The 27,928-nt window shown below is 37.7% G+C and overlaps 7 protein-coding genes and 1 pseudogene across 9 annotated transcripts; 4 read left to right on the forward strand and 4 right to left on the reverse strand.

Annotated features, from left to right (window-relative positions):
* Positions 1 to 1,153, forward strand: LOC104738033 (F-box protein At5g18160 pseudogene; annotated as a pseudogene).
* Positions 1,154 to 2,965: 1,812 nt separating this feature from the next.
* Positions 2,966 to 5,518, forward strand: LOC104735871 (glutamate dehydrogenase 1). Its single transcript, XM_010455739.3, has 9 exons — positions 2,966 to 3,369; positions 3,612 to 3,725; positions 3,838 to 4,059; positions 4,151 to 4,225; positions 4,312 to 4,428; positions 4,517 to 4,767; positions 4,851 to 4,926; positions 4,999 to 5,085; positions 5,172 to 5,518. Exons 1-9 carry the CDS (start codon positions 3,262 to 3,264, stop codon positions 5,355 to 5,357), a joined length of 1,236 nt encoding a protein of 411 aa, XP_010454041.1. The 5' UTR covers positions 2,966 to 3,261; the 3' UTR covers positions 5,358 to 5,518.
* Positions 5,498 to 6,928, reverse strand: LOC104735872 (H/ACA ribonucleoprotein complex subunit 1-like protein 2). Its single transcript, XM_010455740.3, has 4 exons — positions 6,566 to 6,928; positions 6,155 to 6,303; positions 5,943 to 6,058; positions 5,498 to 5,823 (listed from the first exon to the last, which is right to left on the reverse strand). The coding sequence occupies exons 1-4, from the start codon at positions 6,711 to 6,713 to the stop codon at positions 5,652 to 5,654; spliced, it is 585 nt and encodes a 194-aa protein (XP_010454042.2). The 5' UTR covers positions 6,714 to 6,928; the 3' UTR covers positions 5,498 to 5,651.
* Positions 6,929 to 7,060: 132 nt separating this feature from the next.
* LOC104735873 (casein kinase 1-like protein HD16) lies at positions 7,061 to 12,070 on the reverse strand. 3 transcript variants are annotated; one of them, XM_010455742.3, is made up of 17 exons: positions 11,504 to 12,070; positions 10,488 to 10,913; positions 10,274 to 10,399; positions 10,102 to 10,175; positions 9,930 to 9,999; positions 9,786 to 9,841; positions 9,635 to 9,706; positions 9,402 to 9,496; positions 9,216 to 9,282; positions 8,999 to 9,128; positions 8,679 to 8,897; positions 8,457 to 8,587; positions 8,201 to 8,375; positions 8,035 to 8,125; positions 7,769 to 7,926; positions 7,479 to 7,667; positions 7,061 to 7,379 (listed from the first exon to the last, which is right to left on the reverse strand). In XM_010455742.3, exons 2-17 carry the CDS (start codon positions 10,851 to 10,853, stop codon positions 7,320 to 7,322), a joined length of 2,079 nt encoding a protein of 692 aa, XP_010454044.1. In that variant the 5' UTR covers positions 10,854 to 10,913; positions 11,504 to 12,070; the 3' UTR covers positions 7,061 to 7,319. The 3 variants fall into 3 exon arrangements, with proteins under 3 accessions (XP_010454044.1, XP_087336464.1, XP_087336465.1); XM_087480338.1 differs by having other exon boundaries at positions 11,481 to 11,912; XM_087480339.1 differs by having other exon boundaries at positions 11,690 to 11,902.
* A 1,066-nt stretch (positions 12,071 to 13,136) lies between these two features.
* On the forward strand, positions 13,137 to 14,631 carry LOC104735875 (ADP-glucose phosphorylase-like). The gene is made up of 3 exons (XM_087480340.1): positions 13,137 to 13,640; positions 13,765 to 14,055; positions 14,141 to 14,631. The coding sequence occupies exons 2-3, from the start codon at positions 13,801 to 13,803 to the stop codon at positions 14,396 to 14,398; spliced, it is 513 nt and encodes a 170-aa protein (XP_087336466.1). The 5' UTR covers positions 13,137 to 13,640; positions 13,765 to 13,800; the 3' UTR covers positions 14,399 to 14,631.
* Positions 14,632 to 14,689: 58 nt separating this feature from the next.
* On the forward strand, positions 14,690 to 16,652 carry LOC104735874 (NADPH-dependent aldehyde reductase-like protein, chloroplastic). The gene is made up of 4 exons (XM_087480341.1): positions 14,690 to 14,972; positions 15,080 to 15,137; positions 15,304 to 16,063; positions 16,160 to 16,652. The coding sequence occupies exons 3-4, from the start codon at positions 15,684 to 15,686 to the stop codon at positions 16,569 to 16,571; spliced, it is 792 nt and encodes a 263-aa protein (XP_087336467.1). The 5' UTR covers positions 14,690 to 14,972; positions 15,080 to 15,137; positions 15,304 to 15,683; the 3' UTR covers positions 16,572 to 16,652.
* Positions 16,653 to 16,665: 13 nt separating this feature from the next.
* LOC104735876 (glucan endo-1,3-beta-glucosidase 8-like) lies at positions 16,666 to 18,444 on the reverse strand. Its single transcript, XM_010455744.3, has 2 exons — positions 17,973 to 18,444; positions 16,666 to 17,902 (listed from the first exon to the last, which is right to left on the reverse strand). Exons 1-2 carry the CDS (start codon positions 18,320 to 18,322, stop codon positions 16,771 to 16,773), a joined length of 1,482 nt encoding a protein of 493 aa, XP_010454046.1. The 5' UTR covers positions 18,323 to 18,444; the 3' UTR covers positions 16,666 to 16,770.
* A 3,367-nt stretch (positions 18,445 to 21,811) lies between these two features.
* LOC104735877 (general negative regulator of transcription subunit 3) lies at positions 21,812 to 27,917 on the reverse strand. Its single transcript, XM_087480343.1, has 16 exons — positions 27,496 to 27,917; positions 26,936 to 27,067; positions 26,502 to 26,639; positions 26,003 to 26,053; positions 25,709 to 25,798; positions 25,471 to 25,617; positions 25,287 to 25,391; positions 25,049 to 25,102; positions 24,301 to 24,963; positions 23,868 to 24,029; positions 23,590 to 23,725; positions 23,218 to 23,339; positions 22,647 to 22,910; positions 22,442 to 22,576; positions 22,155 to 22,339; positions 21,812 to 22,058 (listed from the first exon to the last, which is right to left on the reverse strand). Exons 1-16 carry the CDS (start codon positions 27,586 to 27,588, stop codon positions 21,992 to 21,994), a joined length of 2,544 nt encoding a protein of 847 aa, XP_087336469.1. The 5' UTR covers positions 27,589 to 27,917; the 3' UTR covers positions 21,812 to 21,991.
* Between the last annotated feature and the right edge of the window lie 11 nt (positions 27,918 to 27,928).

Consider the following 27,928-nt stretch of genomic DNA (forward strand, 5'->3'; position numbering starts at 1 on the left):
ATGGACGAACAAGAAGAGAAGCAGAGAACAACACAATCTTCATCTATATCGAAAACAAGATCCTCACATCGTAATCACAAATCTCAGTCAATTGCTAACTCGATTCCTCTCCACATAACCGTCGAGATACTCTCAAGACTTCCTGCGAAATCAATCGTGAGATGTCGCTCCGCCTGTAAGCTATGGTCGTTCATCACCACCACACCAGAGTTCATCAAGGCTCGATCCAAAAAGACATCACCACCGTGTGTGCTAATAGTCTTCCGAAAACACGACAAGCTGATCGTTTTCTCGTCTCCGCAACACAAGGATACTTATTCTCATGTGGAAGATTGTCAAATCCCAACCCCAAAGATTGGTTTCGTCCGTCGTTTTGATTCTGTTCACGGTTTGATTTGCATGGAAGGTTCTAAAAGGCTCGAGATTTGGAACCCTACCATGAAACGATTCTTCACTTTACCTGAACCTCAAGGCACCGGAGACGGATACTACGTAGGAGGGTTTTTAGGGTATGAACCGATTGAAGGTAAATACAAAGCAGTCTGCATTGTCAGAGGATGCAACACTCAAGTTCTTACATTAGGAGCTCGAGAATCATGGAGAGTAATAACCAAAGGCAGCCCTATTCATTGGCCTGCTAAAGACAGTGGGAGATGCATTAATGGAGTTATCTACTATAAAGCTATTTGCATGCCTTATAGGCATGCTTTAGTGAGTTTTGATCTCAGGTCTGAAAGTTTCGGTTTGATCGAGTTTCCCATGCGTGATTACGTTCGTTTTCTAATGGTATCTTATGAGGGAAGGTTGGCTTTGATAAGTTCCATTGGCTCCGTTGTTGAATTATGGAGTTTGGAGGATGCAGAGAATCGAAAATACTGGTCGTGTAAACATTTTCTTTTCAGTCTTCCTGCTAACAAAAGGTTCAAGTCTTTGGATCTGAAGGGTGTTACTGATGCTGGTGAGCTTATCTATACGGGAATGAGTTTGAATGGATCGTTCTGTGTTGTGTATTTTGATCCGAAGAAAGACAGTATAAGATAAGTTTGCAGGAATTTCAGGTAACGAGATTTGGCAACCTGATAGACTTGGATTTGATCTTGTCAATGACTTTTATGTTTTACCAAATCACATCGAGAGTTTCATCTCATTGTAAGAGTGCTCTCCTCTATTTAAATGGAATGACAACAAATCTATGAAGTGATTTCTTTAGATATTTCTTGTAAATTTGATTGATTGATCCCATTGGGGTAAATTCCCATAATTTGATAATTTCTACATGTTTAAGTATGTGAGTGATAATTTCTACATGTTTAAGTATGTGAGAAACTTTACTATATAATTTATAAACACGCTATGGTAGTATGTAACAGAACAAACCCTATAGAGGCAGAGACTGTAATATGTGTCAGTGTCACCAAAGAATCCTCTGTTCTGTTGAATGACATCTAATTCTATATAAGTTTTTTCTTTTTCTTGAGAACTTTATCCATTCCAATGGAAGGAGGGCTTTGTCATAAAGTGATCATTACTTAGTTTTGAGTATACCACAACACGTGTTATAACAATGTAGGCCGGGTTCTGCAGAGTGCAGACTATGCCATATATATTTATATGCAAACGACTCAGTCTCTTGGAAGTTGGAAGTTAAAAACAATGGCATTCAATTTTTAGTTGATGATTTGTAGAACATTCATAAGCAAACTAGAGATTCTTCGATACGTGTATAAGAGATGAAGGCGTAAGCTATTATTATAGGCTTCATAGGTCAAATACACATGCCTTTGTCTTGTTGTTTCCTTCTCTTTCAACAACTTTCTCTCCACAAATCCAACACCAACACTGACAAGAAAAAGCATAATTAGATAATCAATTTTCACACAAGGATAAGATATCCATCTCTTGAAATGTTCAATAGCCCTCTAGAAAGAAGCAGAACAAGAATATATTAGTTTTTATTAAGAAATTAATCATGTAGGTGACAATGGGTAGCAAAATGTAATTTATATATAATCCCAATCCAACTATAGTTATATACTTTAACAAAAGTTTTAAATATGTCGAATCCGTACATGTGTGTTTGGACGCATATTAATTGGGGTGACAAAAAGAAACATAGTGGATAAGATTGTTTACAAGTCAACATACACCAATTAAGAAAAATCAAAGAAATTACGATTTGATGAGAATATGACGATGCAACCGTATCTCTCCAAAGAAAAAGAAGTATTATGTGTCACATTCCCCACTAATTTCATTTAGGAATATGATTCAAGTGTGGTAGTTAAAAATCATAATACCCAAGATGATAACCAAACAGAATAGCACCAAGACAAGCAACACCCACAAAGGGCAAAACAGAACCACCAGAGCTTTTCCCTTCAGATCTCAGAGGTGCAGCTTCTTCTGCATCTCCACCTAAAATAAGAAGATTGTTCCCAAAACAATACATTATTAGAATCTTCAAATTACAGTAGTAAGCATTTTACATAATGTATCTGTAGAGCATAGAAGAGGAACCAGAGGCTCTATAGTCTGAGATGCCCATATAATATATGCAACGTTGTATCATGTATGAATGTTCTAGTTCTATATTCGGCTACATTATTTTCTGACAAAACATAGCACAACAATGTTTAGTTTTCCCAAACTATTTGTTACATTATTGGAAAAAATTTCTGATGATATCCCAAATATGTCGACATATCCAACAGTAATATGAACTCAAAAGGCCAAACATCAGTTGATGAGTGTCCAAAGAATTTAGTCTCGTTGATCCCAAAATTAGTTTAGTTATGGTCTAAGATCTAAAACTATTAAAACTACTTATAGATTAATTAGTTGTTTTATTTTTTTGAAGGGCAACTAAACTCTTCAATTGTCTTAAAGGATGTTTGCCCAAATTTATCAAAAAAAAGTCTATCTCGTTGGACATAGTACTTGTACAAGAAATTTAAATACACAAAGTGAATGTAACCTTTTTAATCCCACAATTATTGTCGCTTGGATTTCTGAAACTGCCTTAATCAGCTCCACCCTCCACTGAATCTTACCCAAGCATCGATCACGTGCATGTTATGTATAGACACACACACACACCCTATTAGTCTATTAAAGTGTACAAATAAATACACACACTTAACAACAAACACTGACACCAATCTTCTCATTTCAACAGTCGTTTTATTACAGCGTTCTGATCAAAGCTCACAAAAGTAAAAGTACACAGAAACAAGAAGAAACAGTAAAGAAGAAGAAGAAGCGATGAATGCTTTAGCAGCAACAAACAGAAACTTCAAGTTAGCTTCAAGGCTTCTTGGTTTGGATTCTAAGCTCGAGAAAAGTCTTCTCATCCCTTTCCGTGAAATCAAGGTTTCTCATAATTTTTTTACACTCCGTTCTTTTCTAAAACTAATAAAGCCTCCTTGATCGGCTGATTTTGCGGCCTTTTCGGGCGGCCGGAGATGATTCTTTGCGGCGGATTTATAATTTCTGAATGTTTCGGGGCGTTTCCAAACCCGACCCGCTATTTTCTGATCTAATTACAACCCTGATCCGGTTAGTACCGGAAGGAACCAATTTAATTAACCGGTTTTGTAAAATATTGTTGGCAGGTGGAATGTACCATACCGAAAGACGATGGGACATTAGCATCATTCGTTGGGTTCAGAGTGCAACACGACAATGCTAGAGGTCCCATGAAAGGTGGAATCAGATATCATCCCGAGGTTTTTGACTTTTTGACATTTGTAAATTTTCTCTTCCAAACCAGAATTCAATTTCGGTTTTTGGTACGATGCTAACCGGTTATCGTTTTTAATTTATTATTTTTCTCTGAAGGTTGATCCGGATGAAGTGAACGCATTGGCTCAGCTAATGACTTGGAAAACAGCAGTGGCTAAGATTCCTTACGGTGGAGCCAAAGGAGGGATTGGTTGTGATCCGAGCAAGCTCAGTATCTCCGAGCTCGAGAGGTTGACTCGAGTTTTCACTCAGAAGATTCATGATCTCATTGGGATTCATACTGATGTTCCAGCTCCTGATATGGGCACTGGTCCTCAGGTTTAACTCTCTTCAAAACGTTTCCATTAAGTTATTGTTCTTCTTGAGTCATCATCTTTAATTTTTTCCTACCTTGGTGGTAAATTTGCAGACAATGGCTTGGATTCTTGATGAGTACTCGAAGTTTCATGGATACTCGCCTGCAGTTGTGACTGGAAAGCCCATTGTAAGTAACAGCTATCACGGAGTTTTGTGTCGCTAATCACTAGTATAAGAAGTTACCTGAGTGGTAAAATGATGTTTATGAACCAGGATCTTGGTGGTTCGCTAGGTAGAGACGCTGCTACTGGAAGAGGAGTGATGTTTGGAACCGAAGCTTTGCTTAACGACCACGGCAAGAGTATATCAGGGCAGCGTTTTGTAATCCAGGTGAAGTTTTTTTTTTAAATTCTTTCTTTATGTTTCTCGCGGAACCACAGAGACTTTTCTTAACCGGGTTGCACTGTTGGTACTTTAGGGGTTTGGTAATGTGGGTTCTTGGGCGGCGAAGCTAATAAATGAAAAGGGTGGGAAGATTGTTGCGGTGAGTGACATAACCGGAGCAATCAAGAACAAGGACGGTATTGATATCCCTGCCTTGCTCGAGTATACAAAACAACACAGAGGTGTCAAAGGGTTTGATGGTGCGGATCCAATTGATCCAAATGCCATACTGCTCGAGGATTGCGATATCCTCGTCCCTGCAGCACTTGGTGGTGTCATCAACAGGTTCAAGCTTTTTTTTGCTACACAAGTTTACATTCTGTTTGAAAGTTTCTATAAAACTTATATTAATTGGGTTTTGGTTGAAGGGAGAATGCGAATGAGATTAAAGCAAAGTTCATCATAGAAGCTGCTAATCATCCCACTGATCCAGACGCTGATGAGGTTTGATTGCCCTCTTCTTTTTACTTCGCAAATTCTCATTTCAAATCTGTAATGGAGACACTTGTATTGCAGATCTTAAGTAATAAAGGTGTGGTTATACTCCCAGACATATATGCAAACTCTGGAGGGGTCACTGTCAGTTACTTCGAATGGGTTCAGGTATGAAGTCTCTAAACTGCTAGTCTTGGACATACCAAGTACCCGAACCAAACTGATTATATAAGTTGTTTTATGGCAATGTGCAGAACATTCAAGGGTTTATGTGGGAAGAAGAGAAGGTGAACGATGAGCTAAAGACTTACATGACTCGCTCTTTCAAGGACTTAAAAGAGATGTGCAAAACTCATTCCTGCGATCTCCGGATGGGAGCTTTCACTCTCGGTGTTAATCGTGTGGCTCAGGCTACCGTTCTCAGAGGCTGGGGAGCTTAAGATTCTCTGATCTTTATGAATCGAACTTAATAAAACGAGCCAACCTTTCATGCTCTCCTTCTTTCACTTAGAGTTAACAGATCTGTGTTAATAACCAGATGATGCTTTCATGTATGTAATAAAACCTTGAACTCAGATGATTAATGAACTTTTTTTCACTCTTTCCATAATGCTAAGTATCAAAAACTAGAATCTGAAAAACGGTTACCATTATTATGGTTCTTTAATAAGCATTTTCATGATCCAAGATAAAAAGGAGGAATTACAATCTTGAAGGCTATATAGAAAAAGAATCTATCCTCTCCCTCGGCCTCTGAAGCCTCCACGAAAACCACCTCTTGGTTGAAACCCTCTACCACGGGGTGCACCTCCGAAATTGCCTCTACCACGGGGGGCACCTCTACCACGGGGAGCACCTCTTCCACGGGGAGCTCCTCTACCACGCGGAGCACCTCCTGATTGCCCCCTGCAAGAAGTACAGAACAAGAGTTCAACAAGTTTGTTCTACTTTAAACTTAAAGGGACCTAAGAATTGGCAAATCAACAAGTGTAGATCAGCTATCTTTTAGAGGAAGTGCAGCTTACTTTGGTTGAGGAAGGAATCTTGATAGATGTAAAAGCTTCTCAGGGTTAATAAAGAACTTATCGCCTTTAGTATAAGAGGTAGCTACAATACCTTCCATCATTTTGATAGTAAACAGCTGAAAAAAGTAAAAAACCAATGCTTTGGATATCAGAGAGCAGGGCAGTATAAAGAAGAAGCAACAGAGAGAGAGAGAGAGAGAGATAACACATACAGATTCATTAATGGGACCAAAGATTTCATCAACTCTCCCAATCTGGGTCATGTTTTCTAGGTAGATTGGGGCATTGAAATGTGGGATTTTCGGATTCGTTAGCTTGGTCACAGCATCTCCCTCACAAGGATGGAGAAAGGTTGCAACTTCTGTATAACCAAAGAAACAAAACTTTTATTTATAAAGATTGACAATTCCACAGGTTTGTTCATTAAGATGAATATAATCTAACAAAACCTCAACTCTAAAGATGAATCTAACAAAATCCTAACAAGAAAGAACCAATTTATCAATGGGAATTATACTCAGAATTCAGCAACAAAACACTCATTAATGTCAAAGCTGAGAACTTTTTCAGCTTGATCGGTAAAGCAAGTATGAGAATCGTCAAAGAAGGTTTAGAAAACGAACCAACGACTTCGCTGGGAGGTCCTTCGTCACGATAACCACCACCATAGCGTCCTCCGCCACGTCCGCCGCCGCCACCAAAACGTCCACGTCCGCCGCCGTCTCTTCCTCCCCTTCCCCTAAAATTCCCGCCGCCGCGTGGTGGTCTCATCTTTGGTTCTGTTTCTTCTTAACAGCGCTCTGTTCCTCAGAAGTTTTTTAGGGTTTCGCGTGGGAAGCAATTGGAGTGTTCAATAAGAAGCTTTTTAATACAAAAATATTACGTATACGTATTAGGGTTTTCAGCAATTGAACAAAAATAATACGATTTTTATTTAGTTAATTAGTCAATAATTAAAAAAAAAAGGATTTGAGTGACATTTATATAATAGGATTAGAAATTAATTTCCCCTTTATTTATGGTTGTGTTGGTTTAAGTTTGGTTTGGTTTGGTTTTCTCACACATTTCACTTACTAGAGGCATCAAACAACGCAAAGGATAACCAAAAGAAAAAGAGAAAAAAAAAAGCACACTTGAAGGCTTAAAAAAAGCCTTCAAAACTTTCTATTACTAATTCAATTTTCTCCGTTACCTTCTTCGTTTCTATCTTTTTTCATTACTTCTACATACATACGTAGACGCATCCATTTCATTACATTCAACAAACAGGTTGCGTCTGGTTTCACCTTTTTTTGTTTGTGTACTATGATCCTTATGTTCCAAAAGTCTCTTTTCTTCTCTTTGCAACAGACCATACGATGGTGCTAAGTATCTCTCTCAGCACACTGTCCTCCCAAAGCATATTGATGCAATGTACAGATTTTTCGCCCATTTTTCCTGAAATTCACAACCAAACACCGTGTAAGTTCTAATTCAGTTATACGGAAACAAAACCATATAAATCCAAATTTTGTTCAAAGAACTAAAGAAACCCACCTTAACGTGAGTGCTTGGAAAGGCGGTGGTGCGAAGAGTCTCTTGAGTTTCATCCATCATTTTACGTTTTGGTACACTTAATATAAAAGCTGCTTGGTCTGCAGTTGCTGCCATTGATGTTATCCTATACCCACTTTCCCACCTCCTATGTATCCCATCACTTGGGTACAAAAAGTCGAGCTCCACGACCTTTTCATGCAATAACCAAACAAGATTATTATTAAAGGGAGATGTCACAATGTTTAGTAGGAAACATGTAATGCTTTTAAGGTTAAGAGATGGAAGCATACCTGATCAGAGAAGCCCGAGTTCCTCGACATTACCACACCCCAACGGTTCCCAGCAGTTGTCATGGAGGTTACATGAAAATCTTCTTTCCATTTCTTATTTATCCACTTGAAAGGAAATGAGTCGCTGACTTTGTAAGATTGCTGAGTATAAGAAGTACCTACCAATTTGCAACGAGCAGAAATAAGTAAAGAACCCTTCATGTTATAAGTATGATAATAGTATGACACTGTTATAGTTAACTGTGACAACTACCATTAAAACCAACCTTTTGACATAATAACTAATGAGCTCCCGTTATCTGAACCAGCTATGGAACTGATATAGTAGTTCTTTTCCCACTGTTCCATAATCCAGTCCTGCAAAAATAAAACACACAAATGGTGAGTTACTGCAAAATTGATTGATTCCTAATTGTTTCCAGCAATTATTACCTTGTGAAGGAAAACCGTTGACAATTCATAAACTTGAGAGGTGAATCCAGTCCCAGCATCCATTATGAGGGCCCAGAGATTAGCTGCTGATGCTACACAGCTAATTAAAAGGCCATCCTCGTTACCTTTCTGAACATGTTGGTGCAGCCTTGTGTCTGCAACGTTGTAGTGATATCTACACGAAGAAAATAACATTAGTGAGAAATTTGATTAACAAAGGTTTTTGAAAATTTTCAAGTGTATATGCAAATTTCACCTCTGTTTCATTGGACGACGAGCATTATAGACGGAGATCCACTGACAAGCAGGACTGCCAATTCTGATTTTCTTCTTCGGCTGTTCATCCTCTTCCAAATTAAGAAGTAATCTTCCTCGTTTTTGGCCAACCTATGCACCAAAAGAAGCAAAATCAGCATTTTCAGAAATATTTATAATAGTTGATTAAATTAAGCATAAGAACGGAGAAATAGTCAGCAACCTTAAGAGCCCCATCAATTCTAATTGAACGAGACAGAGCACATGGTTCAATAAGAGAATCAAAAATTGTAATAAGCTTTGCATAGCTGGGCTCTTCGTCAAACTTCATATTAGTAACTGCCTCGAGGAATAACTTAAATGGGGGTGGACAAAAACAACACATCAGTTCAGGAGAAGTTGACATCTTTTTCTTGCATACAAGAAAGCTCTTATTGTCACCCTGCAAAAAACAGTAAACGATATAACACAATATTGACAGCAATAATGAGGAAAAATGAATCAGATATAATTGTAAGGTCATGTAGAGAAGTAAAAACAGACCTGATAACCTTGCCATGGCAGTCTTCCCTTCAAGAGAAAAATTAAGGTATAAGCCAATGACTCTAGATCATCTCTCCGACTTCCAGTACGACCTAGATGCGCATGAACACTTGCATACCTTATTGTTCCCCTGCATGTGAACAATATGATAAACATGTAAAATAATATGAAACAATTATATATAAAGAATAACAAAAACGTACACTAATGAACATACCTGAACACATCAGGTCTTTGATCATATTCAACATGCTGGCCTGAGTGTGAATCTTTCCATCTAGATGCTGAAACCAAAGAAGATTATGTGAACACTGATGCAAACATCAAATAAGGTAGACACAGAAGAGAAGAAACTAGTACTAACGTTTAAAGTTTGTTCATACAAATATAATAACAAACTCACCAAGACCAAGATCAATAAGGTAGAGCTTTTTCTCGTCTGCTGTTCCCGGTTGACCGAGTAAAAAGTTTTCGGGCTTCACATCTCCGTGGACAAACCTAGTTTGACAGGGGGATTGAACATAGCATGATAATCAGGTCAATGGAAGCAAATTGTGACAATAAATTGTAATTACCCCCACGAAATGAATGAAACTATATGTCGAGAAGTTACCAAAAAAAGATATTTTAACTTACCCTTTCATATGAAGTTTCTCAAGAATAGATATGGACTCAACAGCAATGCAGGCTACCATGTTTGGAGACATCCTGCAACATGTTATGAACATGATTCGTATGAAAATTCTTGCAAACAGATTAAAGTGTGATGGAAAAAGAGAGTGCTTACGATTGTCCCGAAGAATTCCAAACATCCCAGAGACTCGGACCAAGCATGTCCATGACCTGAAATATTTATTAAAACGTTACTCAATACATAATAACTCAATCAATCTCAAAGTAAATTTAATAAAGCTCATACTATATTACATACAAGAATGTAAAAATCTCCTTGACGACCCTTATGATGTACCGCAGGAACTCCATAGCAACCATTAAGCGTACTATACAACAAGAGGAAAAAATAAACAGATGAGATGGACAACTAATTTGATCAGAGAAACTTGGCAGGAAAAATCGGATAAAATGCATGTTGCAAGTCTTACTTGTACACTTGCCACTCGTAAGGTGGGCCAAAGTTGCAGCCTTTGCTATTGCGGTGCTCAAATTTCAAAGCCACCTGAAAAAGAAAAACACAAGAATTTTTCTTTTACGTTTTGACTTCCTTTGTCTTATCATGAATCTTCACTTCAGTAAGCTTCTTTACAACATACATACCTCTATTGCATCTGCCCCAATCCTATCACTTCCACCACTCACCCTTCTACCAACAAATACTTGCCCAAAGCCTCCTTTACCGAGTTTCCTCTCAGTCTTATAAACAGGAGAATTTCCAACTTGTACCTACACAAACATATGAAATCAAAATCAATACCCTCTCAAACAGAAATCCTAGTACTTGAATGTCACAAGATCAGCATAAATTATATACCCTTTCAGGGACTGGAGCCGTGCTGGAATCTTCTTCAACACCAACTACCTTCTCTGCGCTACCACCTTCCATAGCGATATCTTTATCAGCTACTCCTTCAACTTGATTAAAAGCAGGTTCACCAACTGCTGGACGAACCTCAATAGGTTCAGCCTCTAAATCTATTAACCTGATGCCTCTACCCCTACCGGCAGCACCAGCTGGTCTTGGAGGTGCAGGGGATTTTGCTGCAGCGTTTCCCCTTCCTCTACCACCACCTCTTCTCCTTGTTACAGGCTGAGGAGGGAGTTCAATGTTTTCGGCCTGATCAATCACCTGAGGGCTAGGTTGTCTCAATCTACGTGCTCCACTTCTTAACTCTGGCATTCTTACTCCATACAAAGAGTAAGAAAAGATTGTTCTTTCGGTATACCTTCTTTAGCTAACCTGCAACATAAACAGCGGTAACAGAGAATGTAAGTATTTCATTGCCCAAAAAGGTGAACGAACCAATATCATTGGCATTTCCTTCACAATCCAAAAGAGAGAGCACAAATCTTTCGTGATAATAACAAGTAAATACAAAATCTAATAGAATAAAAGAAACAGTGGCTTTGCAACTCGGAGCATTGTCTTCCCATCAAACAAATCACTTAAACAGAGAAGCAGTAGTTTTCCAATCAAACAGAGAAAACAATCAAAATCACAAGCACCACCATACAGTCATCAACTTTGGCTAAAGAGTATCAAAATCATCATTACTGTGACAGGATAGCGAATACATCAAATACAAAAAAACAGCAGGTGATGATTCTCATCTTCAAAGAAACATACAAACACAACCAAAAGTAACATAGATTCAAAAGAATCAGTGTAAACCAAGCGACAGTTTTGAATACACTCGATCATCATCCTAAAGAAAAACAAGATCTTTCCAGACAAAACATCAAAAAGAAAAAAAAAACACACACACAACAACCTTTAGGATTAACCTTTCAAAATCAAAAATCATACCAGATGAAGGATTTAGGATTAACCTTTCAAAAGGAAGGATGATCGGACTATTATGGTAGACGAGAAAACCGATCCAGAAAAGAAGAAAAAAAAATTGAAACTTTCAGATCTCCTTTTCGGAAATTTCACAGAATGAGAAAACCGACGGCTTTCTCGAAAACTAGGGCCGATTTAAATGTGAGAACTTTTGTAGCTGTGAAGAACCACACCTTATAGAGATATGGTGAGAGAGAAAAGCTTCAGGTTTTGGTTTTAGGCTTTTATAATGAAGATTGGAAAAAGTTGGAGATGAAGAGACAATGAAGAAGAAGAAGAAGAAGAAGAAGAAGAAGAAGATGAGACGAGGTGCAGATTTGGGGAAGACTTTCTTTTTTTTTTTTTTTTTTTTGATGGATTGATCAACTTTAGAAACAAAAAAAAATGAAAAATCCTGGCAAATATTTGGTAAAGATATTTATTTATTTTACTTTCAATTTGATTTTTAAAATTTTTTGAATAAAGATTATAAATTTGAAAATAACTAAAAAGCTTTTGTGTACTTCTTGGTCTTTCTCGAATGTTTAATCAATGGTCTTAATATTGCTGCTTACTTCGGTTTCCTCGCATGATATTTAAAATTTATTAATATATAGTTAATTTTTTACACGTACATATGAATTTTTTTTTAAAAATGTTTCGTACGTATATAATGGCCTAAATGGGACTTTGTGTCTCCAGTAAAGCGGACGTGTTAGGGTCCTTAGTGTAATAAACCACATCCTTATTATGTCTTGTGCAAAAGTTACAAATTGACGATTAGTGTATGTGTGTATATAATCTTGGCTCCCCAGTTTAGGTATCATAGTTTTATTTTATTTATCTAGGGTTTGGTCGGTAAGACGGTAACCGCTCTTACCGCAGCAGTAAAGAAGTAAAGATGATAACGTTTTGATTACACTATCATATTATTATTATTTTTTATCGTTGTTAACTATTTTGATACATTTTACCGATATTTTCTTTGACCGTGTTGTTTTAGGGATCAAATATTTTGTTTTGGACTTATGCGATAATAACAAAAAAATCTGATAGTTTTGGATTGATTATTTATTGTGGCCGTTTTGTATTATGGATTAGTTTTCTATATGATATAGTTATTAAAAATCTGATAGTTTTGGTGGATCCATATTTGTTTCGACCGATTTGTGTAATGGATTAGATTTGTATGCCATACATAGTAACTAAAAAATATGATAATTATGAATTGATATTTGTTTCGTTTGTATTACTGATGAGATATTTTTGGTTTTCGACATATGTATATCGATAGTAATTAAAAATCTGATAGTTTTTGAATTATAGTTGTTTCAACTGTTTTGTATTACCGATTAAATTTTTTAATTTTCAACTTATGCTTGACAGTAATTAAAATTTTGATAAAATTAGAAGAGAAAAACATCTATATGTAATTTTCTGCCAAACACGCACGAGTTCGGTTCGGCGTTCGCTTTGGATTGCACCGATAAATCCGATTAGGTTTGAATTCGTCCTTAACCATTGGTTCCGGTTAAATTAAACCGGGACCACCCATTCCTAAATTTCCGTCCAACGCCAACGGTAACGAAATCGCACAAGTGTCCGAAGCCACAGATCACACAACAGAAAGAGAAAGATGACGTCACCGAGTCACACCCAAATCGCGGCGGCGAATCGGTCGAGACTCAGTCCCCTGAGCTCAGGAAAGATCCGGTGACTAACCGCTGGGTCATATTCTCTCCCGCCAGAGCCAAGAGACCGACTGATTTCAAATCAAAATCTCCCCACAACCCTAATCCCAAACCTACCTCGTGCCCCTTTTGCATCGGCCGTGAGCAAGAGTGTGCTCCGGAGATATTTCGAGTGCCGGATCATGACCCGAATTGGAAACTCCGGGTCATCGAGAATCTATACCCGGCTCTAAGCAGGAATCTCGAGACCCAATCGACGCAACACGAGACGACGACGACGACGGCTACGGTTCGGACTATACCCGGATTCGGATTCCACGACGTGGTGATCGAATCTCCTTTTCACTCGATTGAGCTCTCCGATTTAGATCCGGTTTGTATCGGCGATGTATTGATCTCGTATAAGAAGAGGATCCAGCAGATCACGCAACACGATTCCATCAATTACATTCAGGTAAAACTAGTTTCCATAGATCGATCCTCAAATTGTAACTCTATACTTAAAGATTCCTCAATGTATTATCTATTGTTAATTCATCAATGCTTTTGTGCTATGTGTGAATCTTTTGGGTTGAAAGGTATTCAAGAACCATGGTGCGTCAGCTGGAGCATCAATGAGTCACTCCCACAGTCAGATCATGGCTCTACCAGTTGTTCCTCCAACAGTTTCGTCACGCCTTGATGGTACTAAGGAATATTTCAACGAGACTGGGAAATGTTGTCTCTGTGAAGCTAAATCAAAACACTTTGTGATCGATGAGTCGTCTCATTTTGTTTCCGTTGCTCCTTTCGCTGCTACGTATCCCTTTGAGGTTTGGATTGTTCCCAAGGATCATTATTCCCACTTCCATCATCTCGATGACGTTAAGGTTACCCTTTTTTACTCCTCAGCTAAGTTCTACTTAGTTCCTAGATCATCATTACCTTACTTATTCTAGTTTTGATGATTTGCAGGCTGTTGACCTTGGAGGACTTCTGAAACTCATGCTTCAGAAGATAGCTAAGCAACTAAACGATCCGCCGTATAATTACATGATCCACACTTCCCCCATCAAGGTCACAGAATCACTGTTACGTTATACACACTGGTTCTTACAGATCGTACCTCAGCTTTCTGGGGTTGGTGGGTTTGAGATTGGTACAGGGTGTTATATAAACCCAGTTTTCCCGGAGGATGTAGCAAAGGTTTTGAGGGAAGTTACCTTTACTTGAACCCCGGGTTTGAAATCTGATTGTGGAGTTATTGGTTCTAATAGTGAAGGTCTTCAATTCATCGTATTTCTTTCGTCTATTGAAGAGGGAGATATTTCAGTTTGATTCAAATAACACTGATGTAGACAATGTATGTAGTTCTGTTGTAGAAGAATATTCTATACTCATGTTGTGTTCTTCTTTACTTCAAGTTCATATCATTGCAATAAGAAGTTCCTTTTGATTCTCTCTTACTTCTCTTTTTGAAAGGTAATTTCAGGATTTTTAACTCGTAAGTAAAGAATATATCAAGGGTCTGCTTCTTATACTGCTTATGCCTTGTGGTTTGGCTAACTTTGGGTTTTACTTTACTGTCCTTTCTCTACAAACTTGTCATTTGATTGTCAGGCTGGACAAATATGCCATCTCCTCATTTACAGAGAGCTTTGAATTTGTGCCTAAAACACGCAAAGATAATGCCCGCCTCAATGCAATGGAGATCACAGCTTCTCTGTACACTGGACATGGATCCGGAAACCCAAAATTCGGCGTCGATTTAGAGGAAGGTGTTTGTAAAGACGTCTCAGATACAAAAGTATGGGATCTTTATTCCACCAAATAAGTTCTCTTTTTGTCAGTCAGCAATCAAATCTCTCTGTTGTACTACATTTCCTTTGATTAAGATGCCAAGTCTGTGTGCAGGTTATTCGCTCTCAAGTATGCTGCAGCTGCTGCATGCACCGTGCTACGCGTAGACCAGGTAAAAAACATGTCTCTGCTATAACGTCATTTAAAGATCAAAGAACAGAGAATCTTTTTTACCATTTGGTTGGTCTCAAGCCTCAACGAGAGAGAGAAAGACAAACTCGATACTTACCTTAAATGTATACAATATGTGACTAACATTAATGTTTGTAAAATGGTAGATTGTAATGGCTAAACCAGCAGGTGGGCCAAGGACTCAAGGAGAGATGCGGCTGCAGCCGCTGGTGCAGGCATGGACGAAGACTAAGCTCTTAAGCCAAACTCACTTTCTTCTACTATAACCTTTATTTTCTTAATCTTTCTTAGAAATAATTTCGTAGAAAGTATACACACCCTACTTGTCTTTTCCTCTGCCTGTGATTGGTTCCACGCAACATTAAAACTGAAATTGAAAAGTTATGGTGACAAGTTTTCTTGTTGCGTTTTTAGACTCAAACCGAAAACGACACCGTGTTCTGGTCCACAGTCAAAAAGAGTACACTCACACACAGTCAACGAAAGAGCTGAGTCAAATTTTGTTAGACCAATTTGGTTCCTCATCATGGCTGCAGCTTCGTCAGTTCCCTCTCTCGCCGATCGAGTCGCAATAGTCACCGGTTCATCTCGTGGTATTGGCCGAGCCGTAGCCATACACCTCGCCGAGCTCGGCGCCAAGATAGTCATCAACTACACCACCAGATCCACTGAGGCCGATCAAGTCGCCGCCGAAATCAACTCATCCGCCGGCGCCGGTCCCGAACCTATAGCCGTCGTGTTCCGCGCCGATATATCAGAGCCGAGCCAGGTCGAGTCTCTCTTCGACGCGGCGGAGAAAGCCTTTAACTCGCCGGTTCACATCCTGGTTAACTCAGCTGGAATCCTCGATCCTAATTACCCTACCATCGCCAACACTCCAGTTGAAGTTTTCGATCGCATCTTCAAGTAATCAAGAAGCACTATTATACATATCAATGATCTTGCTTAAGAATCAAGAATCACAAACTGAGTGATTCTTGAAACTGTTTTGTGTTTGTTCAGGGTGAACACAAGAGGATCATTCTTGTGCTGTAAAGAAGCTGCAAAAAGGCTAAAACGTGGAGGCGGTGGGAGGATTATACTGGTAACGTCTTCATTAACCGAGGCGCTGATCCCAGGGCAAGGAGCTTACACAGCATCAAAGGCAGCTGTTGAAACAATGGTGAAGATTCTTGCTAAGGAACTTAAAGGTTCAGGAATCACTGCAAACTGTGTTTCTCCAGGGCCTGTTGCGACTGAGATGTTCTTTGATGGGAAGAGCGATGAGACGGTGAAGTACATCATTGATAATAGTCCTTTTGGTAGGCTTGGTGAGACTAAAGACATTGCTTCTGTTGTTTGTTTCTTAGCTAGTGATGGTGGTGAGTGGATCAATGGACAAGTTATTGTTGCTAATGGTGCATTCCTCAAATGAATATGGTTTCTTTCTTCTGTTGTTGAAACAATTTTTATGATTCTGAAACTAAAAGTATGGAAACTGTGTTCTGTTTGTTCAGTTGCTAGTGATCTAATTGAATCTTTTTTTATTTGATGGTGACTCAAGAACCAGCAATATACAAAAATGCATAAACAATGCCAAAACTAACCAAGAACTAGAAGCAAAACCGGAAAGCTCATAGTGCCATAACGAGCACCAACATACTCACCAGACCGACCCCAATGATCGAACCAAACCTATGGTTATGATCACTATGTCCTGATGTTGGATCTCCGATTTGAATCGGGAAATTACATTGTTCTCGAGAAATATTATGGGTAGTGATTATGGCAAGTCCCTCAAAGTCACACGCCTCTGCCTTCTGATCATGTACCTGAAAATACATGTTGAACGCATAGGAAGCGTTCCCGACCTCATCAAGATTACCACAAGATGTACCATACCCCAAAGCTGTGCAGTCAGAGAAGGTACACGCGTAGTTTACATTATCCCCAAGCTGGTTAGTATTGTTACTAAAAGTGTGGGCATTAGGGTTTAACATACACCACTGGTTTTGCAAATACTGAACACTTTGAGCTCCATTCAACATCTTCTTTTGACCTTCCCCTGACAAATCCGCCGGAAACTTCGGTTGGCCATCGTATTTGAATATCCCCCAGTGACGTTCAAAGTTACCAGGAGCTATACTCTTTGCATCTTCATCGATGAACCCGAAGAGATAAACTTCGATGTAACCGGGACGCATAGGTGTTCCTCTGTTTCCTGCTAGCTTAGGAAGCAGACCTGAGTAGAACCGTTCTGCGTTTGGGATATTAGCGTTCTTGTCACCATCCGTTGGCCAACCAACTTCTCCGACTATAACAGTCATGTCTCCATGACCCAATGCTCTAAGCGAAGCCAAGAGGGTATCGAAATTAGCATCAAAGACGTTTGTGTAGATAACGCCATTATCACTAACGGTGTTCTGGCCGTTGAAGAAAGCGTAGTCGAAAGGGAAGTCGCTGCTGAGGTAAAGACTTAGGAAAGGGTAAATGTTGACAGTGAAGGGAGCTTTGTTATGAGCTAAAAAGTTTACTATGAGTTTCATCTCTTCAAAGATGTCTTGACGGAAACTTCCTGCGGAAGGAACTGGATTCTCCGGTGGAGAGTTGTAGACGTCCGCGTTTAAAGGTACGGTGGCTTTGATGAAATCTCCAACTCCGGCTTCGTTTAATGCTTTTTGGATGTGGAAGAGTGCTGGATACGTTAGGTTAATGAATGATCCATTGTAAGCTGTTAAAAAGGGCTCATTCCCAACGGCGACGTATCTGCAAAGAAACTAAGTTTTTAGTATCCAAAAACTGATGAATCTTTTGATTTGAGGTCAAAGTTATTTACTTGATTTTAACGTCGTCGTTGAAACGAGTGATGTTTCTTCGAACCCAATCTCTAGCTCTGTTATAGCTTCCCATGGCTTTGAGCTGATCGTTAGGGATTGCAACCATAACTTCGATGCCGGAGCCAGCAAGAGCTACCATGGTGTTTGTGTCGGCATCGAAAAGCTTCACTTTTTTTACGTTGTTGTCTTTCAACATCTGTACCACCGTCTTTGGAGGGAGCTGGTGAGTTGCCATCGTACCCCAGTTTACTCCCAAGGCGGATACGTCGCGGGAGTTTAAATATACGGTGGAGATGGTGATGTAGAGGAAGATGATGGCGGTGGTTCTCTGTTTCCGTTGGTTACTCATTTTGGGTTTACTCTGTTTTTGGCGAAGATCAATAGAGTATAGAATAATGATTGTAATAAATGTGGATCTGTAGAGGTCATATGATATGAGGTTCCTTAATCTAATACAGTCATGTATATATTTTTTTCTTTGGTCGGTCTTTTGAGAGAAGTGTTATTTTAAATTTTCAGCGAAACGCAAAGGGTATTGCTTGGAGTCTAAGGGATTGGCACGCGAAACGCGCCGTTTTTGATGTCAAAATTCCAATAGCGACACACTCCACGTGCTTGGTAATGGCTTAATTTCACCGATCCGCTAAACAAGCCCCCATACTCGTTTTATTTTTCGGTTTTATTAAACCGACGCTGCATAATCTTAGGTATATGCACAATTCTGTTTTTTTTTTCTCAGAATATTCTTAATATGAATCCACACTTGACAAAAAGGTTTTGGTTAATAGATGTCGTTATACTTAAATTATTCTAATCTTCTTTGATTAATCTTCAATCAAATTATTTAGAAAAGTTTTGGTAAGCCAAATTTCCTCTATCATCATAAATTCCTGAGGAGGAGAGTGAAACAACCAACCATCATCGAACCGAAAGTAACAGCATCACAATAATTGGCAGCGTCCGAACCATCAGACTCAACAAAAGAAACCAGCAGAAGATAGTAATTATCAGAATTAACAGCAAAAGATAACAATTACTGGTATTATATTACTATATTATTTTATTATAATATTAATTCTATACTAATTTTAAAAATGATTTGTTGATCTTTATGAGTAGACATGTATTTTTCTGCAAAAACAATATATAACTATTTCTTATGATGATGCAAATTTTGTTCAAATGATGCAATATCATGGAATTTATATGAAAACTACCTTTATAAATATGAGAAACTGACTTATGCTCACAGATAAGATATTGGAGTAAAGGAAATTTCACGTAAAATAAAGAGTTTTTTTAACAATTCTACCACATTTGAAAATCTTTTTCATTGTTCTACCACATTACCTAACTATTTTCTACAACTACCACAAACCTAATTTAAAAACACTATAATAACCTTACTTTTGTTTCTTTCTTTAATTTTTAGAAAATGATTTTTTCTATTTTGTTTTTCTTGTCAAGTCTTTTTGACTTTTGTCTGACCCAATTAAAAGATTTGTTGACCGAACAAAACTCAACTTATTCGTCTTCCACTCTACATCTCTCCATATTCAGAAAATCAATACAAACAAAAAGCTTTTTTCTTAATTCTTTTCAACCTTTTTTTTTTCAAGAATCACAACCCAAAAGTTTAAATTGAAAAGGTTTCTATGAACAAGAAAACAAACCATTCAAAGTATGAAGGCTCCGTCCACTGTTTTTTTTTTTTTTTTTTTTTATGTTTTTGATTTTTGCTATCAACATTACTATTATGGACAACATTTTTTGTAGACAATAAATTAATTGTCCACAATAGTTTATTTTCTTGTCAATATCAAACCATCGTATGTCGACACACGTGTCTACCAATGTACATGTCCACTACGTATATGTATATTACTTGAGACAATTTGTAAATAACTTGTCCTCCACATACATAAAAGTATGGACAAGTTACTAAAATATATGAACTAGGACAATATATCTTTTCTTTTTTAGTCTATCAACAGTTTTTGTTGTTCTCCAACATTTCTTTTGGTTTTTAGATTCAATATTCGTAGACAAGTTAACGGATTTTATTGTCCACTCATCATATACAAATGTGTACAACTTTGGTGACAATATTGTTGTCTAAACAACTACTAACATGTCAACAATATATAACAGTCACAACTTGTCCATTTCAAGTTAACATTGAAATTCAGTAGACAATCAATTAGTTGTCCACAACATAGTATATTGTCTGTCATATCAGACCATGAAATATTTTAATTTTAATTTTATTTTAATTTGTAAATCATTTGCAACTAGTTTTTACTATCTACCAATTCTTTCTTTTATCTACAATAAATGCCAATACAGTCATAGTACAACGTGGTCCCATGCTCAATTATGGTATCAAAAAAAAAATTAATTCCAATTTTTAATTACTAAACAAGAGGGTATTTACGTCATTCTACATGTCAATTATGGTAGAATAGAAAAGGAGTTTTAAATTGTGGTAGATTTGAAAAGTTTAATCCAAATGTAGTACTCTTCACTAAATTCCCTAATATATATATTTTTCTAATGCAGTTTTACATCTATAATTGCATTTTATTTAAAATAGTTATGATTTACTATGTGGCCTTAAACGTCCTGATGACTTAGACCAAAAAAAAATACATCTAAATGATCATGTTATATATTTGTTTTCTGTAATTTTTTTTAATTTGATTCCATAATTACCATTATCCTGTTTATTTTGTCTTGTTCATCGCATTCTTCAAATTAATACTCAATCAAGGTACTTTTCAGGCCGTTAAATTGAAAATATATAAAAGCATGTTTATTAGTAAATCTCTCATGAAGAGACTCCTTAACAAAAAAAATAAAAATAATAAAAAAAAATAAGAGAAAGAGTTTCTCGTTTGAAAAGTTCGTGAAATATCTAAGTGACACTTGTCTTCACCAAATTAATTCAATTTATTTTTTAATTAAAATATTATGATTTATATATTTACCTAATTCAAAATAGTATTTCCCTAGAGAAATACTCTAACCATTTTTATTCAAAAAAAATATATACTCTAACCAGTTTTTTTAGGCAGTAAATCTTGTTCCAATTACCATCCAACAGCAGAATAATACAAAGAAACTTTAAAAACTTGTGTTCTTGAAACCAATACAGAGTCTTCTTTAATCATTTACAACATAAACTAGTTCGTTGCATCCCTAGCCATCTCCAAAGACCGCACAAAATTAGTAGATGTCTGTCGGTCATCCAAGAGGTTCATCTCGTGATCGTAGATTGTTATATTTGCCCGTGCTACTTCAATCTCGTTTAGGAGTCGAAATTGTGTCTCAGCATCAACTTCACCTTATGCCAATATCTCATTACGAAGTCGTACTCGCGTCCTCAACGCTAGAACACTCAATCGAAGATTTTCTGCGGTTACAGCCAGGGTAGGAGGAGGAGGAGGAGGAGCTTTCCGAAAACAAGAAAAGGTTTCTCTTAATTCTTCGCTGTCGTTCTCTATGAAGTCTGAACCCTACTCTAACCAGTTTATATTGCTATAAGTGGTGTTGTATAATAGTAGTTATTAAATGATTTTTTGTTTAAAAAAAAAAATCAAATGATATTTTAATTTGTGTGTACAACTTTAAAAATAATCATATAATAAAAAAGGGAGAGAGTAAGGATTACACCAGAAATTTTGTTTAAAATTCCGTATAAAAAAATCATTTTTTTGAAAACAGAACGAAGTCAATAATTATTATAAATGGAGGAAATATTAACGTTTAAGGCCAATAATTTTTGTAATTTACAGACTGAGGGAAAAAAAATGGTAAAATTAACGATTATTTTTACTAATTTTTGTTGAAATATTCGGCTTTTGGAATAATATATCATTTAGGAATCTGCGAAGAGACTCTGGTTTTAGTTGAGAGCCATCAACGAAGAATTTCAAACTTGGAAACTAAAAGTACTGTAGTAAATAGAGGCAGGAAACAACACTTCGCTCAAAAGTATATAACATACATATTCTCTATTCTATGCGGCGAGTTCATCTTCAAGATAACTGTATTCAAACGTGAACTCGTTTTTGATCCTCTGACACCTACACAGACATAAGAGAGAAAGCATTACACGATTATCATCTCTGATGACAACAACAACAACAATGGATGATCAGAAAACATGAATCAGATCATACCATCCTCCCTCTTGATTCTCATCTTTGGGGGTTTGGAAATCGAAATAAACATAAGCTCCTTGTTCATACTCATCGGTTGCAATCTTTGGCTCTTTATGTCTCTGAAACCAAGTGTTGAACTTTCTGTGGTATCTCCACGACTGTTTCTTCAGCTCTTTTGCAGCTAGATATTGCTGATATGAGTTCTAAACAAACCCAGGGAAAAGAAAAAAGCCGGTAAGGCTGTGCTGTGAGGAAAAAGAAGATACATGATAAAAGCATGGAACAGAGCGTTGAGATTTTGGTACCTGCTGATAGTAAAACGCAAAGAACAAAGTATCCGTCCCATAAGCGTCGCTGCCTAAACGTTCCCAGAGCACAGGGTTGTTTATGATTGGTGCTTGTGTTTGAGGAAATGTTGAAGGTGTGATTGCTGGGTTCCTCTGTTCAAAATCATAGGCAATATGAAATTTAAGCGGATATTATTAAGTAGAATTCAGAAGAATGGTGTACCGGAGTATAGGGTCTAGGACGTTCTGAATCTGCGGGTTGAGGACGTTTATAGAAAGCAGCTTCGAGCATATGAAGATTGTGCATTTGATCATGCATTGGCCCTAAAGCTGAAGGGTCACCAATGGCTCCTAATTCAGAGTTACTTCTCCGACCAATGACCCCAAGGCTACTTGAAGATTGACCCGGTTGTATGGGTTGTCCAGGAGAGAAATCAGGACCGCTAGATACCTGTACTGGATCCAACATGTAGCTGGGCATTCCCGACTGAAGATAAAACAGAGAGAAAAAACAAAGTAGGTAGGATAAGAGGCCATACTTAATTATTTGCTTGGTTAACTAGAATACAGCTATTATCATATGTATCCCATAGACTACATTGACTATTGAATAGCATATGTGAAGTTTAAGTGAAGGAATGACACATCAAAACACTCACCGACACCAACAAAGACAGAATAATTTTACTCACTTAATTTTTTTGTTAAAAAACTATCTGATGGAAAGCATATATATCATATATTTCAAAGAGATACTAACGACTAGTAAAGGTGAGCACAGATATAATGCATACCGGGGTATCAAATAGAACTTTAGAATCATCCTCATTTGGAATTGTTTTTGATGCTGTTATGGAAGTTGAATCATCAGGTAAGTTTTGCTGCGGTTGATCATCATTTCTGGGATGGTCTACATCTGTACAAACATCAAGAACAGGTCCCTTATATTGCGAATATTTTTCATCTGTACTATCAAAACTCGAATCTAACAACTATAAGATTTAAAGGTAACTGCCACTATGTGTAGAACTCGTTCACAAAGTGGTTTAACTTCACAATAGAATGACTATCAATAATATAAATCTTATGTTACTGTGTAAGATAACTTCTAAAACCTGAAATAGTGTCTATACACAGTCATACCATAATTCAGACGGTGAATTTACCTGCAACAGAAGACTGGTGACCCAATTGTTGAGTCATTACATTTGACTGCTGCTGTAAGGCGGCAGAGTTCATGACATTAAAACCTGGTGCCTGAACTCCGTTTCCCAAGCTTCCATGAGGAGAGATGGCAGAGCTCTGACAAACAGATTAGAAAAGATAATTTCTTATCATGATGGAAATATTTTGAGTACTATTAAGCATGTGATTATTCCATACAATTCAAAATGAACGTGCTCAAGCCCTGGTAAGTACACAACATACAAACAAAATATGCTACCTGCTGTAAGAGAGGATTTTGCTGTTGTGAAGAAAACTGCTTCTCGTTTCCTCCAGATAGAGAAGGCATGCCTAAGAGGTTACCATGGCCTTGCTGTACTTGCTGTAACCTCTGTAAAAATTTCTCTCTTTGATCGGGTGCTATTTCAGTTCTCCCACGGACCTAAAAGCCAAAAACATTTGCGTACTTAATAGAGAAAAAGAAGACAGTAGAAACTAACAAACAACATAACAGTAAACCTTAACCAAGCCCAAGGGATGTATAGCCCTAGGCATACATCTCATAATAGCTTGGTTAGGATTATGTTAGAGTGTAAACCCAATTCTACACAGAGTTCCACATTAAAGGGTCCCACATTAAAAGAATCAGAAGTTGTTTCTCATATATATTCCAGAATACGAGAGAAACCAAGTACCAACTTAAATACACGCACCGTTTCATTCTGATTCTGAAAGGGACTACCAGGCCTCCACTGCGAACCAGATACAATAGATGGTGAAAAAGCTCTACCAATACTAGCCGCAACATCACCAGGGTTACTATCAGAGACAGTTCCCTCATTAACCTTCACAGTTGGTGGCAAAACCATTTTGCTCAGCGGAGAAGTTAGAGGTTGGATGTTGCTCTCAACTCCCATTATATTTCTCTTTGCAACCTCAGCAGCTGAAGTTGCACTAATGCGAGACCCGTTAACTGGAATTGGAGACGGAGGCTGGCTTGGTTGGGGCTGGTTGGGGATACTAACTCTCCCAATGCCCCTTAATGTAGCATCAGCAACAGATGAGGGTGGTTTACGAGAAAGCAAGGTTGTTGCGTCTTCTTCCTTGGCAGCCACAGGAGACAAACTTCCCATGCTTTCTGTGGAAATTTGAGCAGGAATAGAAGTTGACAAGGGAACTGATGCATTTGGAACATTACTAGCAGGCACGTTCAAACTTGGACGTCCCCCAGCAGGTGTTGATGGTGCTGAGTGAAGGCCTGCGCCATTCTTTGGGGGAGGGGTTCTCGGAACCGTCTCAGCGTTGCTATCTGGTAAAGACGTATCCTCTGTTTTATCTTGAGAAGTACTCTGATGATGAGTTGGCAAACTTATGCTCTGAAACAACGCAATAATAGAGAAACTTATTATAAAAAAAATAATAATAACAATAATTCAAGCAAAGAGATATACGAATACTTACCCGAACTTGAGATGCTGTCGCTGCCAAAGAACTCTTCATGCTCAAAGGAGTACCCTGAAACATGCAAGTCATGTTAGTTCTTAATCTATCGCTAGATGATTGGTAGTTACAGAGAAAATGTCATGAACACCAAATAGATTCCTGAATTTCTGCACTCTTTTCGCCAGACAGATACAGCATTTCCTGTTTCCATAGAGAGGTGAAATTATGCAAATAGAGATATTGCAAAAAAAATCACCTTTACAAGGGGGCCAGCAGTAACTAGATCTTCAAGACCCTCTACCTCATCTAGTGGCAACGTGCTATAGAGCTCATCGACATCACTGAATTCGTCAAAATCATCCTAGATACAGGAAAGTTAAACACAATCAAAGATAATATCAGCATACATGCAAATATTCCAGGTTATAGATATAACAGACCTGATTTCGTTCCACATAATCGTCCAGAAAATCTTTGACGTCATTTACTTGTTCTGGACTTAATTCATCATTGTCCAGAAGCCTCAAGATCAGTTCCAACTTTATTATGTGATCCTTGTGCCTTGTAATAGATGTCTCAAGATGAGTCTGAAAGAGGAAAACAAGCCAAATGACATGATTCACCACGAGAACAGAAATTACAGCATTTGCATACAAATGCATATTTTTCAGATCTTACCAATCTGGGTGGTCTTGTCTTTCCTTTTTTGACAGATAGTCCTTCCAACTCAGCTTCAAAGCTATCAATCTGCGACTCAAGTTCACTCACCTATCAAAAGCAAGAAAATAAGTAACGATCAGCTACAGCACTGATTGAAGATGATCCACAAGGACCAAACTACCTAGAGTCCCTGGCATATCAAGTATCAACCATATTTCAAAAACACCATTAACATTACTCTTCTTTGACGTTTCAGTCAAGGAAGGGTTCAAGATTCAATAAAAAAGGCACGAACACGCCAAAACAACTTACCACATTGTTCAACCAATCCCTTGTCTCTGACTTTGCTTTTTCTTTTGGATCCTATAAAACATGAAGCTGACAAAATCAGTAGCCTGAATGCCAAAAAGAGTTTTCACTAATATATATAACCACCCAGGAATTCCCAAAAGATTTCACAAAACCAGAATGTTTTGCTAGAAACTTAATGCTGTGTTAGAAGAAAATATTGTTTATATCTAGAAAAATTTTCATTGATACTTCCTTGTCCAACATCTCACATAAACATGAGCAAAAAACAGCTTCCACTACACTGCTTGTACAAAAAGTTGACCGCGAGTATTTTGCTATATAAATTGGCAGTCTGAACAATGCATGACAAATTTCCTTAATGAGATTCACATGAACAGTAGAAGCAAAGACTAAACAGATCTTCCCTAGCAATTATTTGGAGTTCGAACACTTCAATTTTATATAATTAGTTATGGGAAAATGTAAATAATGCAGCGAAAAAGTGGAGAAAAATTCATACAGTTTTAGGTTGCTGACCCAGTCCTTCCTTGGAGAAGGCTTTTGTCTTAGTCTCTTTCTCACAAATTTTAAACCTCTCCATCTCTTTCTCAATAAGCTTCCGAGCGTCAACCAGAGATTGCTCATATGACGCACTGACCTAAAAGTCAAATGACAGACATTCTCCTCAGTTTCGGTCTAATAAAACGAATGGATATTAAGATTCATACAGCCTATATGAAACCACCACCGGTGCAAAGAACCTTTACTAAAGATGTTCGGTTTGGTTATAACATGATAATATTGAAATCACCACAATGAATTTAGACAATAGAGATAACTAAACAAAGCCACAGCTAACGGTTCGCAGATGCAATTAAAGAGAACAAAAGGGGGCCATGTAAGGGGTAGAAGATGAAGAAGAAGAAGAAGAAGAAGAAGAAGAAGAAGACTTACTTTTTTATCTTTGATCTCACTGGACTGAATCCAAGTCTTGATCTGGTCTCTGTAGCGCTGCAACTTCTTGATTTCCTTCTTCAAGTCCGCCTCAAACTTTTCCTTTTGGTTGACATTGTCTGTATCATATACCTGAAACACCAAAAAAGTCCGTGTTTTTTTTTCCTCTGTCCAGTAAAAAACTTTTCTGCTTCGAAAACAAACATTCTGCTCACATTCCACTGCATAAAAAACAAACGGAGCTCGATATTGAGTTCCACTGGGAAAATTTACCTCACAAAACAAACAAACAAATTGTTTATTAAATAAACAAAAAACAAATCAAGTTCGATCAAGGGCCCAATGCATAAAAGCAACAATCGCAATCCCTAATCTACTACACACAGTGATATCAGCAAACTCAGTTCCATATTAACACGCTGAAAATGGTACTAACACAGTTCCTAAAACACGCGAATCTAAAAAGTTCAATTCTATACATCTTCCTGCATTATCGATGTAAACAATTGAGAACCAAACAAAACAATCAATAAAATTGAGGAAAAGAGAGGAAACGTTACCTTGTTCCAGATGCTGTCGAAAACATCGACACCTTCTTGAACCTTCTTAAGCACCCGATCTATCTCGCCTTGTAATTTCCGGCTCGCACCCATCACAGCCGAACCAGAGAAGAGACTCCCAGAGAGAAAAAAAACAAAGGTTAATACGTCGGATTTTGGGTTTGGGGAAGTAGCGCTGACAGTATTTAGGGTTTTTTTCTTCTGATTTTATGAAAAAATTGAAAAATAGGGTTTCGCTTTCAGAGGTGGGACGAGAGGAAGAAGAAGATGATGATGATGTGTAAAACAGATGATGAATGGATTTTGATTGGATCGTTAAGAAAGATCAGAACGAGTTTAATTAACGAGTTTCGAGTTCGACATTGACGGCCCAACTTTGTTATAAAGAGTACCGGGCTTTTTTTTTTCACCGATTTGCCCCCTCGTTCTTTTA

This window comes from Camelina sativa, chromosome 13 (genome assembly GCF_030686135.1).
Source record: "Camelina sativa cultivar CO46 ecotype springtype chromosome 13, ASM3068613v1".
NCBI classification, from domain to species: domain Eukaryota; kingdom Viridiplantae; phylum Streptophyta; class Magnoliopsida; order Brassicales; family Brassicaceae; genus Camelina; species Camelina sativa.

Bases quoted from the DNA above. Each gene is read 5' to 3' on its own strand.
- LOC104735871 (XM_010455739.3), top strand. From the start codon at position 3,262: ATGAATGCTTTAGCAGCAACAAACAGAAACTTCAAGTTAGCTTCAAGG. The intron at 3,370-3,611 runs GTTTCTCATAAT...TATTGTTGGCAG, and splicing joins TCCCTTTCCGTGAAATCAAG to GTGGAATGTACCATACCGAA. The intron at 3,726-3,837 runs GTTTTTGACTTT...TTTTCTCTGAAG, and splicing joins GAATCAGATATCATCCCGAG to GTTGATCCGGATGAAGTGAA.
- LOC104735872 (XM_010455740.3), bottom strand. From the start codon at position 6,713: ATGAGACCACCACGCGGCGGCGGGAATTTTAGGGGAAGGGGAGGAAGA. The intron at 6,059-6,154 runs GTATGTGTTATC...TACTTTTTTCAG, and splicing joins TTGGTCCCATTAATGAATCT to CTGTTTACTATCAAAATGAT. The intron at 5,824-5,942 runs GTAAGCTGCACT...TACTTCTTGCAG, and splicing joins AGATTCCTTCCTCAACCAAA to GGGGCAATCAGGAGGTGCTC.
- LOC104735873 (XM_010455742.3), bottom strand. From the start codon at position 10,853: ATGCCAGAGTTAAGAAGTGGAGCACGTAGATTGAGACAACCTAGCCCT. The intron at 10,400-10,487 runs GTATATAATTTA...ATGTTTGTGTAG, and splicing joins CGGCTCCAGTCCCTGAAAGG to GTACAAGTTGGAAATTCTCC. The intron at 8,898-8,998 runs GTCTGTTTTTAC...TGTTTTTTGCAG, and splicing joins TGCCATGGCAAGGTTATCAG to GGTGACAATAAGAGCTTTCT.
- LOC104735875 (XM_087480340.1), top strand. From the start codon at position 13,801: ATGAGTCACTCCCACAGTCAGATCATGGCTCTACCAGTTGTTCCTCCA. The intron at 14,056-14,140 runs GTTACCCTTTTT...GATGATTTGCAG, and splicing joins ATCATCTCGATGACGTTAAG to GCTGTTGACCTTGGAGGACT.
- LOC104735874 (XM_087480341.1), top strand. From the start codon at position 15,684: ATGGCTGCAGCTTCGTCAGTTCCCTCTCTCGCCGATCGAGTCGCAATA. The intron at 16,064-16,159 runs GTAATCAAGAAG...GTGTTTGTTCAG, and splicing joins GTTTTCGATCGCATCTTCAA to GGTGAACACAAGAGGATCAT.
- LOC104735876 (XM_010455744.3), bottom strand. From the start codon at position 18,322: ATGAGTAACCAACGGAAACAGAGAACCACCGCCATCATCTTCCTCTAC. The intron at 17,903-17,972 runs GTAAATAACTTT...GTTTCTTTGCAG, and splicing joins AACGACGACGTTAAAATCAA to ATACGTCGCCGTTGGGAATG.
- LOC104735877 (XM_087480343.1), bottom strand. From the start codon at position 27,588: ATGGGTGCGAGCCGGAAATTACAAGGCGAGATAGATCGGGTGCTTAAG. The intron at 27,068-27,495 runs GTAACGTTTCCT...TTGGTGTTTCAG, and splicing joins TCGACAGCATCTGGAACAAG to GTATATGATACAGACAATGT. The intron at 23,340-23,589 runs GTAAATTCACCG...ATGTTTGTACAG, and splicing joins TCACCAGTCTTCTGTTGCAG to ATGTAGACCATCCCAGAAAT.